At 38.1% G+C, this 20,802-nt stretch overlaps 2 protein-coding genes across 4 annotated transcripts; one reads left to right on the top strand and one right to left on the bottom strand.

Annotated features, from left to right (window-relative positions):
• Nucleotides 1-219: 219 nt before the first annotated feature.
• Nucleotides 220-7,704, bottom strand: vps29 (VPS29 retromer complex component). 2 transcript variants are annotated; one of them, XM_008398755.2, is made up of 4 exons: nucleotides 7,578-7,704; nucleotides 2,996-3,187; nucleotides 1,546-1,781; nucleotides 220-734 (listed from the first exon to the last, which is right to left on the bottom strand). In XM_008398755.2, the coding sequence occupies exons 1-4, from the start codon at nucleotides 7,578-7,580 to the stop codon at nucleotides 617-619; spliced, it is 549 nt and encodes a 182-aa protein (XP_008396977.1). In that variant the 5' UTR covers nucleotides 7,581-7,704; the 3' UTR covers nucleotides 220-616. The 2 variants fall into 2 exon arrangements, with proteins under 2 accessions (XP_008396977.1, XP_081459424.1); XM_081603298.1 differs by lacking the exon at nucleotides 7,578-7,704 and adding an exon at nucleotides 6,020-7,555.
• Nucleotides 7,705-9,906: 2,202 nt separating this feature from the next.
• eif5 (eukaryotic translation initiation factor 5) lies at nucleotides 9,907-19,922 on the top strand. 2 transcript variants are annotated; one of them, XM_008398751.2, is made up of 12 exons: nucleotides 9,907-10,060; nucleotides 10,620-10,827; nucleotides 12,940-13,219; nucleotides 13,313-13,394; nucleotides 14,736-14,908; nucleotides 15,105-15,216; nucleotides 15,337-15,467; nucleotides 16,270-16,431; nucleotides 16,701-16,862; nucleotides 18,104-18,268; nucleotides 18,438-18,581; nucleotides 19,473-19,922. In XM_008398751.2, exons 3-12 carry the CDS (start codon nucleotides 13,148-13,150, stop codon nucleotides 19,569-19,571), a joined length of 1,302 nt encoding a protein of 433 aa, XP_008396973.1. In that variant the 5' UTR covers nucleotides 9,907-10,060; nucleotides 10,620-10,827; nucleotides 12,940-13,147; the 3' UTR covers nucleotides 19,572-19,922. The 2 variants fall into 2 exon arrangements, with proteins under 2 accessions (XP_008396973.1, XP_008396975.1); XM_008398753.3 differs by lacking the exon at nucleotides 9,907-10,060 and adding an exon at nucleotides 10,119-10,316.
• Nucleotides 19,923-20,802: the final 880 nt, after the last annotated feature.

Raw genomic sequence — 20,802 nt, 5'->3', positions numbered from 1 at the left:
TTTTTCTTGCTTGGGGTAAGACCTGCATTTTATACTTTTTGCATGTCTCCAAAAAATAAAGCAATAAAACTTATGTACCCTATTCTAAAATGTAAAAATCCTTAAAATCATTCAATCCAAGAACAGAAAGCTTCAAATAAATCCTTAGAAGTCCAGAAACAATGTTTTTCATCCCCATGACAAAACACAACATTTGACAACAAATTACAAACAAAACCATTACTTGGGAAACACATGGAGGGAAATCCCATCTTTATTGTGGAAGTGAATGAATAAGGCAGATCACAGAAAGCTAAAGGTGTGTTGGTCACATGGACAAGGTTTAACAAGGGTGAAAATAAAAATCCAAAAAAAGTCTCCAAATTCATTTTTCATAGCAAAACATGTGACATTATTGTGTCCTCTAATGACAGCTCGCTTACAAGTTAATGCAGATGACTTATAAACAATATAATACACAAGCATTTTAGAGTTAAGTTTATGAACAGTTTTGCTACAGCATTAACACTGCGGTGAACTGAGGGAGCTGCTGCCCCCTGGTGGACAGGAATGAAACATGACGCTGAGCCTCATTAACCTAACTCTTCTGCCTTTCCTCCTTCTCTCCATACGTCCTTTAGGACTTCTTATACTCAATTCTCTCCACCTTAACGTCATCTCCAATCAGCTGATAAACATACGTCACCACAGTAGACGCTTGGATGTCCATTAGTACAAAGGAGGGGATAATGTTTCTGGAACAAAGAGCACAACATGTAGAACGTTACAAGGATTAACAAAGAACTGAAAAAAACAACAACAGGTAAATACAGGGTTTCCTATTGTTTTCTATTCAAAAGTTCTGGAATTTTCCAGAATTAAAAATTGGAATATTGGAAAAAATTTGATAAAATTGTGACATTGGAAAATTGTGATAATTTTCCAATATCACAATTTTCTAGATATAAATACTTAGAGAGGCAGTATTACGTGTTTTTCAGGCAGAGAGCCAAACTATTGGACAGAAAGCATGCTAAAGCTAGCCTAGCGGCTCTGAGATGTGCATTTACCCAGCTCTTTGTTGCTGTATGTGAACTCTTCTAGAATGGTACCCAAACTAACAGAGTTGTTGCTCTGTCTTCAGTGGACATGTTCGTCCAGAAGGAGCCAATGCTGCAAGTTTCCTTCAATAGAAAACTTTTTTTTTTAAACAATTTTAATAATAAACTGAGCTTTGTTTAATAACTTGGATCAATATGGAATGTATGTAATTGGCCTGTAAACTTTCTGTATGATTGGACTCTTTGCAAAGTTTCTTGAGTTGACATGTTATGATGAAAAATATTGCAAATCATTTTTACCATAGAGTGCCTAATAACACCTCCAATGTACAATTGGGGAAAAAAATACATTTTCTAAGTACTTCTAATTGAATATAGTCTCTTAATGGACAGGAAGTTAAGCTCAAACACGCCTACTGTGTTCTGTGCTGCAGTAAATCAGACTTTCAGTCTTTGCTTGGATATTTCCTGCTTTATAATGGACACAGGTTCTGGTCATGTCTACCTTTCCAGTGCGTTGTAGGCCCCAGTAGCAGAGCCGGGGTTGATGTAAAACTTGTTTTCGTTCTCGAAAGCCTCAAACTTGTGTGTGTGTCCCGAGATGAGGATGTCGACGTCCAGCTGTCTCTGGAGCAGCGCCAGGCTGGCCATGTCGCCCCAGGGGATGACCTGGTGGCCGTGGATGAGGCCGATCTTGAACTGGCCCACTGTCACCACCTTCTGCTCGGGGTAGTTCAGGTTCTGAGAGGAGGGCAGAAACAGTTCAGTTTTAGTGAACACCTAGCTGGAGTGATCTGCTTTAACCAGAGAGAAAACCCTGAATGCAGAATGAAGAGCTCCTGGTATTTAGTGGTTCGGTACATTGCCTTGCAAAAGTATCCCTACCCTTTTTTTAGCTTTTCTGCTCTTTAAAAACAAATCTCACTATGTTTTATTGTAATGTTGTAAGATGGACTAACACCAAGTAGCACATAATGTAGAGGGGAAAGAAGGGTTTTTTTCTATAAATTAATAAAAACATTAATCTGGTACATCTAAATTAGGGATCATCTTATTAGCAAATAGATTTTATTTGTGTGCAATTCAATTTCAGTATAAATTCTGTCTTATACTGAAAAAAATACAGTATTTTTTTCAGTATAAGACAGGAGTTTAAATCAGCCTGAACTCAACATCCTCAGTAAAACATGGTGGTGGCAGCATAATGCTGTGGGGATTTTCTTGTAGTGCAGGGACAGAGAAGTTTGTCAGATTCAAACTGTGAAAGACGGATTTTGAACCAAGTGCAGTGATTGCTTAGAATTCCCCAGATCGAAATAAAATTGATAACTTCTGGTGTGTCTGAAAAACTGATGTTTATAGAGCCTCTGAGTCCAGTCCGAATAGGATGAGGTTTAATGAAAATAATAATAATAATAATAATAATAATAATAATAATAATAAAAATAAAAAAAGCCAAGCCTTTCCTTTTGTGGTCTAAGTAGAAATATGTATATGATATTTTTTGAATGGGGACATTAGCCAGGCACAGGGAACCTCAATTTGACACATTCAGTGGTGAAGACACTTCTACTAATACACTAATAGCAGAGCTAATTTTCCATTTTAGCAGTTTAGCGTTTTTTGCTCACTTTGAAAACATTTAGCACACTTAGCTTTCACTTTCACAAATTACTATATTGGTATAGCGATTTAGCGTTAGCTTCCATTAAGTACTATATGACATAACGCTTTAGCGTTAGCTTCCACTAATTGCAATATTGATAAAGCACTTTAGTGATAGTAGAACTAATATTTATAAGTGATTCAGGTTGGTGCAACTAATGTTTTAGCTAGCGGTGACCACCACTGGAAATATCGATCCTCTTTCTCCAAATACTATTTATTTTTCAACTTAAATACTTTTCCACTGAAGGCTGTCATGACTACGGTGGATCTTAATAAGGAGCACAGACCTCGTCAAAGTCTCCCCGCACAATGTGGACGTCCCCAGCGAGAGTTTTCAGGTAGTCGTAGCTCTCCTTGGTGCACAGGTTGCCTGTGCAGAGAATGTGCTGGATCTTCCCCGGGACCAGCAGCTTCTTGAACTTGGCTGGCAACGTGTTGCACCGGTGGGGAATGTGCAGGTCACCTAACACCAAAACCAACTAATGTCACACAAACACACACAAAACCCAGTTAGTCACCCACGAATGAACGGAGGTGTCCGAGGACTGCAAAAGAACATAGTCCAAGGACAGAGCCCTGCAGGGTGCCGTAGGTCAACCTGTAGCAGAAAATAATAGACATAAACTCCACAATAACCCTCCTATACACCCTTATTAGTTACTGTTATTAAGGTGTTTTTTTATTTTACAATAGAATAATGCAACCTTTTTTTCTTGTACTGAAGCACCCAGTAATCCAATACAGCTGATCAACACCTCACTCAAGCCAAATCAAATCAGCAACATTTGTAAGTACAATTCTGAACATATAATGTGTCTGAATTCAAACTGGCTTCTAAATGTCATTTCATGAATAGTTTTTAAAAAGCCAAAATAATTTTAAAAAGACAACAAAAAAAGTGAACTGATTACGCACAGCTGGACTTCAGACACTCAGCGACAGACTGGAGAGATGTCTACTGTTACGAAACACAGGAAGTGACACTAGGCCTGTCACGATAAACGATAAATCAATTAATCACACGATAAATTAAACCTATCGACCTCATTTTAATTATTGGCTTTATCGTCTCTTCCTGCCTTTTTTTCCTTCTGTTGATTGTAACCCCTCCCTTCCTCATTTCCTTAGTGTAATGTCCAGCGCACACTACACGAGTTGTCGGCCGATTGTCGGCCCATTTTCAAAACCTGAGACCACACATTAGCCGACAGAAATCCTAGTTCGATCGGGTTCGTCGTGTCGTGTGGTGTCCAGCCACCTGAGCACAAAATAATGACTACAAGTCCAGTTAACTAATTTTAAAACCAGGCATTAATCAATGCTTTACTAGAATCTACCTGTGATGCATGTGGCTAGAGTCAGCGTAACGTCCTGACTGAATGAAAATCATTATAACCTATTTATGTCACATTAACTAAGAACAGCTGAAAACCTACCGGGTTCATCAACTGCGGTAGCAATTTGGCTCCAACTCCTCCCCTTGTCATTTCTATATTCTTTGCACGAAATGTTGAATAAATATTAATGCTGTTTCCACATATAATCTCCAAATGTCCGCTGGACTTCATGTTGCGCCGTTTCAGCTGTTTGGGATTCTCTTCATAATTTCCCCTCAGAAAGCGCTTTCTGATTGGCTACCTGTCACATTCAGCGTTAAGATCCCAGTCGGGAAAAAAAAAACCCTGATTTAGATCGGAGCGGCCACGACGATCTACCGTAACACACCACACACCGCAGGATGATCGGTTACGAAATCACCGACAATCTTAGATCGGCCAACGATCTAAAATTAGGGGCAAATTAATAGCGGCAAAAAAGTCGGATGTGCCCATCTTCTCTATTTAAATCTAGTGATTACTGAAGGGCAATATAGTATACAGACTTCATAATCTGCACTCTTTTGGTTGAATGCAGTATTTATTTCCACTTTGGCTTTATGTTGTTTAGTTTTTATTCAAGTAAGTTTTTTGTTAATGGAGATTGAGAATCTATTTTATTTTTGTTTTTGGTTGTTTTGTTCATTTAGTTTCAGTTCCAGTGTTATGTGTTCTTTTGAAAATAAAGTGTATTTATCTATGGCAGGAAATTGCACGCATTATTAGTCATTTCCATTAAATCTGTGTCAAAAGATCTTGAAACAATATTATCGTTTATCGCAATAATTTTTTAGACAATTAACCGCTCAGCAAAATGTGTTATCGTGACAGGCCTACGTGACACACAAGCATACATGAGCAAACTGCATTATGAAGGGGTAGTTCAGGATTTTCTTCTACATGAGGTTTGGTTAAAAAGCTTAAAATTAAAATTGTACCTGCATTAGATCTTGAGTTTTTCATTGAGCATAAATCCATGTTTCTTCATTTTAGAGGTCTGACCAATAGTTCTCCAATGTCAAAAAAGGTGCCAAGAACAGAGATGTAAAGTATTTATGATGCTTCTCTGTCCATAATTACCCAATATGAACATGACAGTTTGAAGCTTCATGAAATATCATCTGCAGAAAAAAATTACAAGTTGTTTTTTTGATGGTGGGAGTTCATTTTGACCCTGGCTCCTCTGCCTTCCAGGACCAATTATCTGGTGAAGACCTCAAGAGAGTTACCTAGTACAGGTAAGACTTTAACTGCATGACATGTAAACAATCCTAAAATACCCCTTCAATGCTAACAAAATCCCTACATCCCACTGTAACTGCAACAGCTGGATAACTTCTGCAGTGGGTGCAAATTTCTCTTCTTAGTTTAGAGCTCAGGTGAGTTAAAAAACATTAAAAATCTGTTTATTTGGTTAACAGAAAATAAAATGCAGAAATGTGTCACATGGGTGAGTCGTACCTTCTAACAGAAGGCTAAAAGGAACATTTTTGGATGCACCAACAAGCTCAATTTTCTAGAATCACTATTTTCTAGAAAACAAAACACACACACACAGAGTTGAGAATTTTTCTATGGAACTTAACTCCAAATTACTCAAATTTGTGTGAGGGTTAACTAAACGTGAGTCCTTGTCCTAGAAACGGATCTGCGTCATGTATTTCTATATGGTCTTTGAAACACCTTTACCAGGAGTGCCAACTAATTTGTCCACATCCTTGTATTTGGGTTAACAACACAGATCAAGCGTATGTCAGCATAAGTTCAATTCACAGCAGCTCTTAAAATAACAGCGGCTCGTTCTGCTAAAAAGGCAAACAAATTTAAAAAAAAACACGTCAGACTTGCGCAAAATTGCAATCCCATTTTCTTGTTAGTGCCAGGCAGAAGGGTGAGCAGAAAAACAAGGATGCAGCATAAAGCGAGCACACTTACCCGGTGACCAGCCTGGTTGGTGGGAGACAGACAGATATAGAGGTGGAGTGAAGGGGAGGAGGAGGAAGAGGAGGAGGAGGAGGAAGAGGTGCATGTGTACATGACACAGGATGTGTTCAGAGATTGGGGTAAAAAAAAAAATACAAACAGAAAGAAGTTGTGACAAATTAAAAAGTGAATGGATTAAATTGATTAAATAACGAATCATTCAAAAACAAATAAAGTAAATTACAAAAAAATTAAATGGCAAAGTGGTCAAGACATTTGTTAATGGTTGATGGTTAGTGATCATGCTAAGCTGAAAACAACGCAGGAACCTGAGTGTCAGCCTGTGCAAAATCAGGTGCCAAAGCAAATCTGACCGCGTTACTGTAATTTAGGACAAATAATAACACAGAGACATTTTAACTGATATTATAAACCCAGAGCCGGCCCAACGCATAAGAGATTTAAGCTGTTGATTAGGGAACCGAAGCCCAAAGGACAATGTAAAGCTCCAATTTGTAGTTACAAATTTTACAAATTGCTTTGAAGCTGTATAAATAGTAAACTTAAAAAGACTTTTAATTCTTTTACATTTACAATTGTTACGCAACACATAAACCCTGCTAGAGGTGTAGTTTTGAATGCATCAGCAAATTAAAGAATTACATGATCATCTCTAAGCTTCATCTGATTGTTGTTAAACTCAAGAGACCATTAAAGTGCATGCTGCCTTTTGATGTACTTAGAAAAAGTTGAGATTTCTTCTTTTAAAATCAAGTCATAAACAAAAAAAATTATATATTTTTATTGATTTCTACTTACTATGTAATGCACCACTAAGTACGAGTAATAACTAGTGTTTTTAATCAATAAAGTGAACGTAATCTGAGCGTACTCCGTAAAATCCATAACACTGAACACATAATAAACGGAGCCACAAGTCAGGTTTTGCTTAGAGTTTCATACAGTCTTGAGCCAGTTTTATATAGACTGACAACTATATCAACCTGAAAAATTATAAGGGAAAAATGAATGAATGAATGAATAAATAAAAACATAATGACAGCAGCTTCCCTAGGAAAAGTATCTACTTTGCCAGTCTTAAAAATAACTAATAAGCAAAGTGTAACATGGGATAATATCCAGGAAGCATATTTCATCAGTTGCAGTACAAGAAAATGTTTTGCAAAATGAAGCTGCCTTTAGCTGGTTAGCCACTGTAGCGCTAATTTGATCGGTAAATATAAAATATAACCTGCTGTCATAACAAAATACTCCAAGAACAAGAATGGCGAACTAAGAAAGAACCGTGCAAAAAAACCTGCTACAACAGGGGAGAGTGAAACTGTCAAGAGTGGTTTTCTGGGATACTAAAAACTCAAGGATGTCATGTGATCGTCGATCCATCTTTTGGTCGAGCTAAAGTAGAAGAACCCCTACAACTAAACCCTACTACGAGGCTGGGACGCAACGTCGCTTTCTTTATGTCGACAGCTACTTTGCTAATAAACCAAGCGTAGTTAAGGCTCACTACATGCAGAAAATGGTTCTCCTTTCGACATTTCAGACTCACCATCTTGTCTGTTGCTGTTTGCTGCTAGTCCAGTTGAGGAAGCGCCTACGAACGTAACGGAAGCTAATAGGGTAGACGAAACAGGAGCGTCCCGGAAGGCGATATGTCGGCCATATTGTGGGTGGCATTTCTACGACAGCATCTATCTATCTATCTATCTATCTATCTATCTATCTATCTATCTATCTATCTATCTATCTATCTATCTATCTATCTATCTATCTATCTATCTATCTATCTATCTATCTATCTAATTATTATTTTTTGTAATTTTATTAAAAATTTAAATATTCGCCTACATACTCTGACATTTTCAAATTAATCACAGTCATTTTATAGAAATAAACGTGGAAATGTCTGACCTGAAAAAGTCCAAACTTTTCTGGAAAAAAAAAATCTGAAATTTTCTATTAAAATACTTGGAAATTTCAAAGTCTAAAACATCAAAAATGTTCTGCTTCAACCTTTTTTTCTAGAAAATTTCTGATTAATTTAAAAAATCCTTAGTTTTTCTAGCAATTTTTCAACTTCTTAAACTCAGAAAATTCCAGTTTTTGTCTATAAAATTTCTGCGATTAGTAATCAAAATTTCAGTTTCTTCTTGCAAATGTTTGACTTCTCAAATTCAGAAATTTTCACTTTTTTTTCTAGAACATTTCTCAGATACATCTCAAAATGTCTGAGTTCTTGGCAGAAATGGCCGTGATACACCGTCGTATTTCGTTAATACCAAAAAAAAAGTTTTCAGGACACTATTTGACGTGTTTGGTGTCAAACTCCAGTCCTCAAGGGCCACTGTCCTGCAGTTCTTAGATGTGCCACACGTACAAAACTCTAGAATGAAATGACTTAATTACCTCCTCCTTGTGTAGATAAATTCTCCAGAGTCCTGCTAATGACCTAATTATTCTATTCAGGTGTGGCGCAGAAGAGGCACATCTAAAAGTTGCAGGGTAGTGGCCGTCCAGGACTTGGAAATAGTATTTGTACGTCTATCCCAATCGAACCTGCCACTCATAAAATGACAGTTATACTGACGTAGCGCCTTTAGTGAGGAGCGAAAATCACAGATATAACCACGTAGAAGTCGTCTTGATTGGTGCCATTCATTGGAACATAATGTGCCCACTCAGCCGCCATCTTTGTACGGGGGCGTCCTCCATGTAGAACCTCAGAGTATTGTAACAAAAACTCTCTGTAAGAACAATCACACGTTTTCAGACGATTGTAAGTAGCTTTTTATTATTATTATTTCACACACAATGCTAAAAAAATGCAGAATAGTAAAAAACAAAAGAGTTAATCTAAAAAATAATAATGCAGCCAGTTTTTCCAATTTGAAATTAACTTGGGTATAGTATTTTCTTACATAAATAAAAAAAAAAAATCCAAAATATGCTAAGTATTTCTAAGTAATGCAGTCCACTATATTCTTAAATATGTGTAAGTATGCATCATATTTAGTACATTCTGATTAATAAATGTTGCGGAAGGTATCACATTCTAAACATGAATTTAAAATATATGTTAAAAAAAATTAAAATATGTAATGTGTATTTATTTTGGAATGTTTCTCTCCCCATCCCCTTGGGTCAATACTTTTACATTTGACGGTATTTCTCTGCTAGAAGAGCAGTTAGTTTTTTGCACTGTAGTAGTAGTCTTGTTGCTCCCCTTAACTCTGTATTCTTTGTCTCCTTCACATAGAAACACTCATGGTTGTCCATCTACTGCTACAATGGTTGTGGTTTTGTTGGCACATGGTCATACAGACGCATAAAGAGCAGATAAGCTAAACTGTACCTGCACTTAAAATAGATAGAAATTTGTTGTTACTGACAGGTGCATCTCAATAATACAAAACAAAAATGGAGATGTGAAGTCTGACATTCCTTTAAAATGTCAAACATATATTACACTGATTCACAATCATCAAATTTCTGTTAATTTTTAAGATCATGGCTTACAGCTGGTAAGCGAGTTTATGGAGCTGTCACTGTTTTAGCTCCATACAAGTTCATCATCTTTCCTCCGTGTCGTCCTTTTCGCACTGGTCAGGATGGCAGGGAGGAGCGCTCACTCAACACAAGATGGCGACGGCACTGACGTATGCTTTGGGTTTCAGGCGACATCTACTTCTACATGTCCATATTCGAAGAAAAAAACGTGATCAAGCTAGACACTGCATCGTCTTATCCTTTCAAAATAAAACCCATGCAAATCTAATTTGTGCAGTTCAGATTGCTAAAAGCCTCAAGTAACTATTTTTTTTATTACATTATTAACCTAGAAAATGACTCTCGTTGTTTAGCAATGTTTTAACTGCCAACCTCTTTAGTGCGATCAATAAAATACAGTAGATATTTGAGCAGACTTTTAATGTTGGTCAACAGAAAGACCGGATGTTGCTAAATTTATTCAACTTTAACGCTTGTCAGAAAAAAATCGACACGAAAAGCTGCATTTCGCAGAACATTCGAGAGGTAGGTGATAAATAACTGCATCACGGCTTTTTCTATTCGTCCTTTTTTGGATTTTACTACGGTGGACATAACACAGTAGAAAAATTGAAGTTAGCTACACGGTGTTGTGAACGTTGTTTAATCATAATATCTGAATGGCGTCGACTGCGTTTGGCTAACCATGTTAGCTTTAGCTGCGTGGCGTCAGTTGGCCTTGCGTTTGGGCACGGGGCTTTTTTTCTGTAAACGTCAGCACTCTCAGTGGACATAATTAACGGTAAAACTGTAGTTTTGTTAGCTTGTTATTAGACGCATAATAAGTTTTATATTTGTGTGTTTAAATGACTATTTGTCATTAAACGCTTCGTAACCAGAACGCATAGTCATTACCCAATCAAGTTACCAGTCTACTTTTCTCCCCCGCTCTATTAGAGGTAATTAGTACAGCGTTTTAATGAATAATGACAATGACGTGACGACAGTGTTAAAACGGACTGCACACTATCGCCATTCGCACCTGCTGATGCTGGCATTTAAGTCCGCCGTTAATGGATCCTTTTTATCCCCCCCGCCCCAAAAGGTTCCCGGACATCGAGGACGTTCCAGAAAGCTCTCCTCTGTCTCTGAACCTGGCACCGACACCATTTGGACGCCTCAGGGTGTTAAGCTTTGAGAAAACGTTTTAGACACCCTGCTGCCGCAATCGATACACCACCAGCTATCGACCACCGTTCACTGCGGCATTTGGACGATCAGCGTTGTGTTTATGTCTTTGTTTTGCAGAAACGGTAAGTTGTAGAAACCGAATTTCGATATACATAATGTTTTGTTTTTCTTGTTAGCTACGTTTTTCTTAGCTGGGTTATTCTCATGTATGCTTTCCCGTTACTCTGCAGTATTAAGCAGCGCTCCCCGTCTTCTCAGCCACTGTTCAAAATGGCTTCTCCCAGTCTCGTCACTCGTGTGCAGTGGCTGTGTGACGCACTCTGCACCAAGCCGCTAGCTGGGCTAGTTTGTTAGCCTCCACCCGAGTAGTTCTCCCTCCTCTGGTTTTCCAAAACGGATTTTTATGGAAGACCAGCCACTTGTCATTCATTTTGTGACATTTACCGTAATAGTGGTTTGTCAGCAGGTGTGATTTGTACGGATTCCATCAGTCGGACCACAGCTGACGGGCCTCATGTTTGTGACCTATTAAAAAGAGCAGGCCTTATATGTCAAAAAGCCAGAGGGCCCCCAGCATAAGACAAAAGGCTTATACAAATCCATTATTGTGGCCACAAAGAGGGGTTTAAGCTGAATGCTAAGAGGCTTGGTTTCCTTTTTCATTTACAATTCATGCATGCTGTCTGGAATGCCGATAACTTTTTTTTCTTTCTTCATATTCAATGCATAAACGGTGTTGATTTGATAATTTATGTTAAAAAAAAATCCAGCTAAATTTCAGAATAGATTGGCTATAAGCAATTTTTTTTGTAAAGAACTCTTTTGTACTAAACAAAACTATTCAGCATCCAATTTCTCTTCATTTTTGAAATCTAAAAATTTGAACTTTTTTTTTTTTTTACCTTTTAAACGGATCATTTTGTGTATTTGTAGTGAGTTTCTGAATGGTATCCATACCGGCATTAAACAAATATTTTTTTGCAGTGAATATGTAGAAAAAGTAAATCCTCAGAACAGGAGGCTGCTAATCAGAAGGATTTGTCAGTTTCAGCTGGGTTTGATAACTTTTTTAACACTTGTATCCATTGGTTTCAATGATATATTAGCAGATATAAACGTTATGTAGTTTTATAATGGAATGTGAAGGTTGTTAGTTTTTTTTTTTCTTTCTTCAAACAGTATTTACATTATGTGTAAAAAATTAAATTGCTTGAGGCTGTATCAGTCTGCTTTGACAGCTGTGGCTCGTCAGCCTCTGAGGATGGAGTGAAGCTGTTGAAGAGCTGAGGTGGAATTTTTCAGCCTTCAGCTTCTGCAATTGGGATGATAGCATAGTGACATGGACTTTCTTCTGATTCAGATGACTGACAAACTCAACTGTGTTCTCTAAAGATTGTAAAGGGCCAGGGATCTGTAGCTCCGTTTAAAAATACTCCAATAATCCCAAACTGAACTAATTGAAACCTTCAGCTCTAAAGCTGCTTCAGGCTCTTAAGGACCCTCCACTTAACAGTTGTCATAATAAGTCTTCATCATTAATTAAAAATAATAAACAACTGAAAGATGTTCTTAAAGTAAATGTACAAATTCTTATTGATTTTTTTTAAACCCTTGTCATTAGGTTAACTACATGCCTTTTCCATAAATATGAAAGTTGAGATTTTTTTTTTTTTAATTTGACTGAAAAATGACTGGTTCTTTTAATGAATCCATAAAGTGTTGTCAGAGTAGATATTTTCCTAAAATTTGATTTATTTTGTTGTTTTAATAGTCTTGGTCAGTAGGTATAAGTTGCTCTTTGCATTGTGACAGCTGTGTCCTGTAATCTAGGTGCTCAATACCTGCAGACGGTTATTAATCTCCTGGATATGAACATCTTGTTTGAGATGTTTCCCATTGCTTAAGCAGAATCTCTAAGCCTTCCTCTACTGTAAGAATTTCATCACTTTATTACAAACTCACGACATGACGACATTCATCTACAGGTAAGGCAGCCATTACTCAGGAGAAAAAAAACATCCAATCTACCAGTTTGTCTACCTGGTCTAAATGGTAGTAATACAGATGAAGGCCATTCAAACACTCCCTATGTTACACAACACACAGACAGCCGTTTGCCTTTTCCACAGCTGCTTCTTCCTCTATGCTGTTCATCCAGTGGGGTTAGCTAGAGCCAGGCAGCGCTCGTCTTTGTTTCTGAAATATTGATGGCTGTCCCTCTTCTCCTCTTTCAGAGCTGTTGCGCAGCCGTTGGAACCTGTGTGGTGGAAACCTAGCCTTCAAGCAAGGAGCTTGCGGCCACAGCGGCACGACGTTTTTCATGTCAGAGACCGAGCACGCTTGCAGTCGTTTATGTCATCCCCTCTTTTCCAGACAGAAGATCCCGAAAAATCCCCAACCAAGATCCTTTTATCTTACTGATAGTGCTAACATCCAGCCAAAATGTCTGTCAACGTTAACCGCAGCGTGTCAGACCAGTTCTATCGCTACAAAATGCCCCGTCTGATTGCCAAGGTAACCCCGGCAGGTTGAAGTTTATCCCAGCCGTTTATTTAAAAAAAAAGTCTTTGGTGCTGGGATTTATGGTCTTTTCTGTTTTCTTTTTAGGTTGAAGGCAAAGGGAATGGAATCAAGACGGTCATTGTCAACATGGTTGATGTTGCAAAGGCTTTGAACAGGCCTCCAACATGTGAGTAAACTTTACCGTTTTACCTCAGCTTATCTGGGGTGAACAATGTAAAAAAATATTAATAAAAAATATTAAATCTGCCATTTTTTGTTTTATCAAAATAATTTGTTGGTTGCCCTGGAATTTTGATGCTGCATTCAGTAATAAGTGACAAAAAAATCTCAATCTCATGCTAGCAGAAAAAAAGTGAAGAATAAAACTTTGGTTTTCTTTTAAAGTATTTGTGAACGAAGTTAACTTTTAGTAGCATCATTGAACAGTGTTGACTTACTATTTCTGAGCAACATTCAATGCCACAACGTGACAGTTGAGTACAGCTAAAAAGAAATATGGAGATTTATAAGATTCAACATTAAGCTCCCAATGTGGTAAGTTGAGTTAATAATTTATTTAGTCACTTGAATATATAAATAAGTGGTCTACTTCTCTAGATCAGAAATCTTATAGATCACTTCTATAATTTAGGTTTAATAACAGTCTTATAAAGTGTAAAAAACTATTAAATCCTTTTTCAAGTTTAGATAAGTATGAGAAATAAAACACAATATGGGAAGTGTTGAGTAAGTGGTTTAGATGTGAATCCAGAACTGGTCTGTTTTCCACATACCAGTGTGGAGCTTTTACCACACCATCAAACCAGAAGCTAACTTTACACATTTTATAACATATGGAACACACGGATAAACGAAGACGGTTAAATGTTATCAAATGCACAGAGTAGCAGAAAAAACGTGAAATTTGAGGTGGAAATTCTGTGGATATTTTGAACAAAAAGTAATGAAAAACTGATAACCAAGTTTTACAGCAACTTTCTAACGCACAAATGTACTTTTACATCAACACAGATTTAACATCGAACATTTCAGTCCAGATTGAATCACTTTTAGAGACGATGTGTCGAGTCTTGAGTTTGTAAAGAAATGCCTAGTTCCATTATTTGGTAGGCTGGAGTCTCAAATTCAGTGCATTCAGATTCTGTAGTGATGTTTTTCTCTACTTAGATGATCTATGATGTCATGTTTGTCTACTTTAATAAAGATGTCAAATCTGACATCAGAAAGATGTAATGGGAATGTAATGATGATGGCAGAGAGGCTGAGGGAAATGTGGGTCAAACCTGATCAATATCGTCTCAATACAGAATAATAATATTGCAAAATGTGTTCCTATAATCATGCAGCTGTAATAATTATAAAAACAGATTATAAACGCAGTGAAACCAAGCTGTAAAGCTAAAATTAAAATTTTATGAACATGCTTAACATAAGACATGGATATCTTAATTGTGCTATTTTTCTAATTAGATTAGTTCTAACTGTTGGCCTTGTCTCTTCTCTGCAGACCCGACCAAGTTTTTTGGTTGTGAACTTGGTGCTCAGACCCAGTTTGATACCAAAAACGATCGTTACATCGTCAACGGATCCCACGAGGCGAACAAGTTGCAGGATATGCTTGATGGGTTCATCAGAAAATTTGTGCTGTGTCCCGAGTGTGACAACCCTGAAACTGACCTGGTAAATGGTTTTCCGCTTCTTTAAAGATATTTGGCCAAGCCTTTCAGTGGGAAACAGGACAGAACTCTTTATAAATAGTTTTGAAGAAACAAGAACTGCATAGTTTGTCTTGAGAAGTTGAGCTAAAGGATAATTTGCTTAAAGGGGACAGAATAGTAGTATTATGTTCATGGTTAATTTCTGTCTTCCTCTACAGCATGTCAATCCTAAGAAACAAACAATCGGCAATTCCTGTAAGGCCTGTGGATACCGCGGCATGCTAGACACCAGACACAAACTCTGCACGTTCATTCTCAAAAACCCACCTGGTAAGAAGTGAGGGGTCACTGGCTCAACCATAAAATGAATTTCTTCTCTTAAATTCATTCATTCATAACGCAATTTCTTTCTTTTTTTGTTTTGCTTTGCTCGTTTCCTCCTGTCAACAGAGAGCAATGATAGCGGTTCTGCATCTGTCAAGAAAGAGAAAGAAAAGAAGAACCGCAAGAAGGACAAGGAAAACGGCTCTGGCAGCGGCGAGACTGGAAACCAGGACAACATTGATGCCCCTGAGGCTGTGGTGTGTTTGCTGTCATTCCCATGATGGTTCAGTGGAGGAATGATCCCCAAACGTAGATGGAGTCAGCTGTCATTGCCAGTCAGGTTACAGGGGCAGTGTCCATGTAAAATTGACTTTTTCAGCCTTATGTCGCGTTATAATGTTATTCCATAATCAAAAGCAAACCTGGAATGCCATGCATGTTTGAAATCCTTTACTCTCCATGGCAACCATTGAGCTTACAAAACACCTTGGGGGACTTCGCTCTGCCTTTAAAGACAAAGCTCCTCCTCAGTTGCAGTTTCTAAGTTCCTGATTCACAGAGCTGCTTTCCTCTCGGCTCCTTCAGACTAGCCAGCACCGATTAGCAAACATTATATGAGCAACTTCTCAGCAGCTCAAGTAAAAATGTTTTTAAAGGGTTAACAGAGGAGCCATGTTGCAATGACTTAATGCATGTGGAGTTCCAGAAAGAGCAGTTTTTAAAGAGGCAGAGGCCCAGTTTCAAAGCAATAAATTACAAAGTCAAATTTCTTATGTTTTTACAACTGAAGGGAACATAGTTACTTGATTGTACTATAAAATGGCACTAAAACGCATAATACTGCTCCTTTAAAATTAAAACACAATTGCAAAAACGGTTAATCACGTAAAACAAACCTCCAACTATCGGTACCGAAAATATCTGCTCCAGTCCTGTCGGTTCAGAACCAAAATACATATACTGTTTTATCCCTAAATGTTTGTTCAACATTTGGTTATATAAATGGTTATTTATAGAACCAGGTGCTTAATGCAGTTTCTTCTTCCTTCCCGTTTCCAGGATAGAGACGATGACGACGAGGACTGGGCAGAGGAGACAACGGAGGAGGCACAGCGGCGCCGGATGGAAGAGATCAGTGACCACGCCAAGAATCTGACCCTGAGCGAGGACCTGGAGAAACCTCTGGAGGAGAGGGTCAACCTCTTTTACAGCTTTGTGAAAGTAAGACCGCTGAGACTGAGTACGTTTCGTCAGAAGATTCTGTGTGATTGGCTGAGGGCGCGGAGTCGGTGTTCAGCTCCCAACAGCAACAGAATCGGACAAAAAATAAAACACAGAAGGTTCATCCTTGTTTGTGTCGCTTACAGTACTTTACTAAAGGAAAACCACCCAAACAGTGTCGAGTTTAGCAGTCGAGGGACCAGTTATTAGATTTACCAGAAACAAATCTTTTCTCAAGGTTGTTCACCTCTTTGTTTGCTCTTAAACAGCAAAAGAAGGAGAGCGGAACCATCGATGGCGCCGACAAAGAGATCCTGGCTGAGGCGGAGCGTCTGGATGTGAAGGCCATGGGTCCGCTCATCCTCAGCGAGCTCCTCTTCAACGAGAACATCCGGGACCAGATCAAGAAGTACAAACGCCACTTCCTGAGAGTACGTCTCTGTTATAACGGTCTGAAAATCAACAACAACTTCATTTAGAAAGAGCTTCAACACCAGCTATAGCTGGAACAAAATGATGAACAGCAGCAATAACAAGATAAAAGAAACATAATCACACAATAATGTATTACAAACGCAACAAAACGATGCAATCATTTAAAATGCATATCAGTAAAATCAAGTCTGTTGGTTTAAGTGCTAATGAGTAAAAAGTTTTCACACAGGTTTTAATCTTTTTTTATTTTTAAATTATTTGCATTTTGGTTTATAATTTAACTTTTACTTAGTTTTTGGTTTTCAGTTGAACTCACCAAATAATGCATCGTGAAAAACCTTTTGTAATTTAGTAATGGATTGATGTCAGCTTGCCAATTAATTCAACCTGATGTTTGCTTATTAATGGTGAATATTTGCCTTTAAAAAAAACCCCAGGCATATCTAAAGATGAGAAGTGAAAAACGGCATCTGCAGCTATTGGTATCCCTGATTAAATTACAAGAATTACCAAAGGAAAAAGAAACCCAGCTCATGAGTGCTCAGGTTTCATGTTGACACTCCAAACTTTCAGTTACAGGAATGAAAGAAACTAACAGGTAAATAAACAGCGGCAGCCATTGGCCTCATCGAACTTTAAGCATTGGCTATGGAAAACGGCTCATCTCCTGTCATCAGAATTATTTTGTACGTTAAACTGAGAATGATGACAAGTTCTTCAGATGATGGAAAACATTGTTACATGAAATATTTAGAGCAAGACGTATAATCTGAGAGTCTCATGACTTGATACTCAATTTCTAAAATATAAAATGAAGACAAATTAATAATATTCACAGCTTGAGGCTGCTTGTTGTCTTTTTCATTTATACATAAGCCGTTTTATTTCTCAGTGCAGAAGTTCTTGACTCAGTCCATCAGCAGACATGATGACCAGGTTCAGTGACCATCTGAAAGCTCTGGCAATCCTGATCAATTATTGATATCGCATTTTAACATAAATGCATTTCTGTGAGGACCCATGTTTATAGTCAATTATTTTAATGGTTTGAATGTATATGAAACCAGCACCTTGTGGTCATCAGTGGTATTGCAGTTAAAGGTTCTTCCATGCACACCACTAAGAAAACATCACTTTTTTTTTTTTTTTTCCTTCTCCCTAATGTTGAATAAAACTAATTTTCTACTGGAAGTGACTGTAACTTATCTGCTGTATGTTTTTCATATTTGCATCCTAGTTCTGTCACAACAACAAGAAAGCCCAGAAGTATCTGCTGGGAGGCTTCGAGTGCGTGGTGAAGCTCCACCAGGTGCAGCTGCTGCCGCGCGTCGCCATCATCCTCAAAGACCTGTACGACGCCGACCTGCTGGAGGAGGACGTCATCTTCGCCTGGGCTGAGAGGGTCAGTGAGCTGGCAGCCGCCGTCGGTTCAGTTCTCAATGTCTCCAAAAAATATGAGCAAAAGGCTCAAAAGTATCCCAATCGTACCACTTTGATGTTAGTATTTTCACATCTTGTTTTTCTTGTATCCAATGTTTCCCTCGTCTGCTCTCGTTTCCTGTTTTCCTCAGGTTTCTAAGAAGTATGTCTCCAAGGAACTTGCCAAAGAGATCCATGCCAAGGCCGCTCCTTTTGTCAAATGGCTGAAGGAGGCGGAGGAAGAGAGCGAGGGCAGTGAGGAGGAGGAGGAGGAAGAAGACGATGAAAACGTTGAGGTACGGTTTTTCTCTTTCTTTCTCATTTGGGCAAAAAGTTCCTGGAAATGCCCTCAATGCTCCAAACTGGCAGCTGATTGTTTTTCCAGTGTTGTTTTTAAAGTGATAGTTCCTATGCTAATTCACAGACACCTGTTTGGAAAATAAAATGCATTGATTCATGCAATTAATAAGAGAATAAAATAAAACAAAAAAAAATATTTACTTTAGGATTTTTGAAGGTGATCTGTTGTCTTTTGTAAAAAGAAAATTATTCAAACAAGAAAACAAAATAAAGTCAAAGCATCCCACTCTTATCTAGTGATGCACTGATCAACTTTTTTCATTCCTGATAGATATCTGAGATATAGAATCAGCTGATACCGATTATATAGAAAATCAATCCTGAATGAACTTAAAATGTTTCTTTTTGTTAATACGGACATAAAAAAAATAGGTTGACTGCACTGGTCAAAAATATAAAAAACTTCAACAAACCATTGAAATGGTTCAGAAAGAGCAATTATAAATTCTATAGATGATGTAAAATGGATAATAAAGCACGATGTCGCCCATAGTTCCACTTTAAGTGTTAGACCAAGGCAGACATCTGCTTTCTTCCGTTGTCATTTTAGCCAGAAACCTGTTATCTGTGGTTCAAAGATTGATCTGAATCTCAGTGGAAAATATTTCAGAATAAGATCTGAGTATTTAACCCAATTGCATTACATTACTGGCCTTGACATGAAAATAAACGGACAAAGCCAGTATGTTTTGGAGGAAGCGGCAGTACATCTGCAGGGAATGGATGCAGAAACCAGTTGCTTACAAGCAACCCTTGAACTCTGCGATATACTCTTACAGGAGCCTTCTGACAGTGGGCTGAAAGTTTTTGTGCTTTTCTTCCAACAGGTGGTGTACTCGTCCTCCGCCCGCGAGCTCAAAGTGGAGACCGTGAAACCAGACACACCAGAAAAAGAAGAAGACGATATTGACATTGATGCAATCTGAGAGATTCTGGATGCTGCTGCTGCTGCTTTTCTCTTGTGTTGTGGCTTCGACTCAGCCGGCCCTGTACGACCGATACGGCTCAGCTTTTCCCTTCTTGATTCCCCCCTGATCCCTCCTGTCCTACTGCCCTCTATACAGCCCTCCAGCTTTACAGCATGATATAGTATTATAGCGCTTCACCTGCTACAAAGTAACTGTATAATTCTGCTATGAGTTTATTAAATGAAGTTGATTTGTGGGATTTTAATCAAGGGTGTTATGGGATCTTTTTCACTGCACTTTTCCTTTCTTTCCTCTTTTGTTTTGAGGTCCCTGTATTTTTCCAGTCAATAAAGAATGTTTTGCTATCCATCATGCCTGACTGTTTCGGTTGAAGTGCTGGAAATTTTAAAGACATTTACAAGAATGGGCATACTTTTGTTTTGATGTCGCCTAAACTTTACTGATTCATACATCTAGTAGTTTGAGCTGTTTTTGTGATGGTATTTTTCCCACAGTTGAGACTAAACATGAAATTATATCTCCATATACCAGAGTAAGCTTTAGTCACTGTAGTGGAGCAGGAGTACATGGTTATATAATTTAACTTCAAAACATGCACACAAAAGGAAAGAAATATTGAAATATTCAAACGAACTGATCAGAGTGTGTGATAAAGGCATGTCATCGAAAGCTTGTTTTTTAGCTAGCCTATTTAAATACTAGCTGAAATTGAGCTAACGGAATAGAGGTGTTCTGTCACTTTAAGAGCCCTCAGAAATCCGTGCATCTAGTCAAGAGCACACGTTCATCTGCTGCTCTAAATGTTTAATAACTAAATTGAATAATTCAATACATTTATACAAAAAAAATCCAAGACTAAAATGTTCATCTAAAATATTCGATGTTATTTTCTGTCTCTGCCTTCCTAACGCTGGCGTGCGAAGAGCAGCACGGACATTCTCTGAAGCGAACAACAACCATTTCCTCCTGACTGGTGACAGTCCTCGCAATACTTTGTAGTCCGGTGGGAACGGGGTCAGTCGGTTTCCGCCCGTTCAGCTAAACATGCTTGTGAGGCTTTCAAGTCCTGTCGGACACAAAAGTGAATGAAGCAAACCTCAAAAAAATAGAAGCCATGGTATGTGGGACTTAACGCTCCTTTTTAACAGCATACGACAAAACGGATCCGTTTTTCTTTTGCATCTGCATGTGAAAAATAACAAAGGGGCATTATAAGATAAAATAATAG

The sequence above is a fragment of the Poecilia reticulata genome, chromosome 22 (genome assembly GCF_904066995.2).
Source record: "Poecilia reticulata chromosome 22, P_reticulata-male-v2, whole genome shotgun sequence".
Classification (NCBI taxonomy): Eukaryota; Metazoa; Chordata; class Actinopteri; order Cyprinodontiformes; family Poeciliidae; genus Poecilia; species Poecilia reticulata.
Note: the sequence above shows the minus strand (reverse complement) of the source record. Positions and strands in the feature narration are given on the sequence as shown.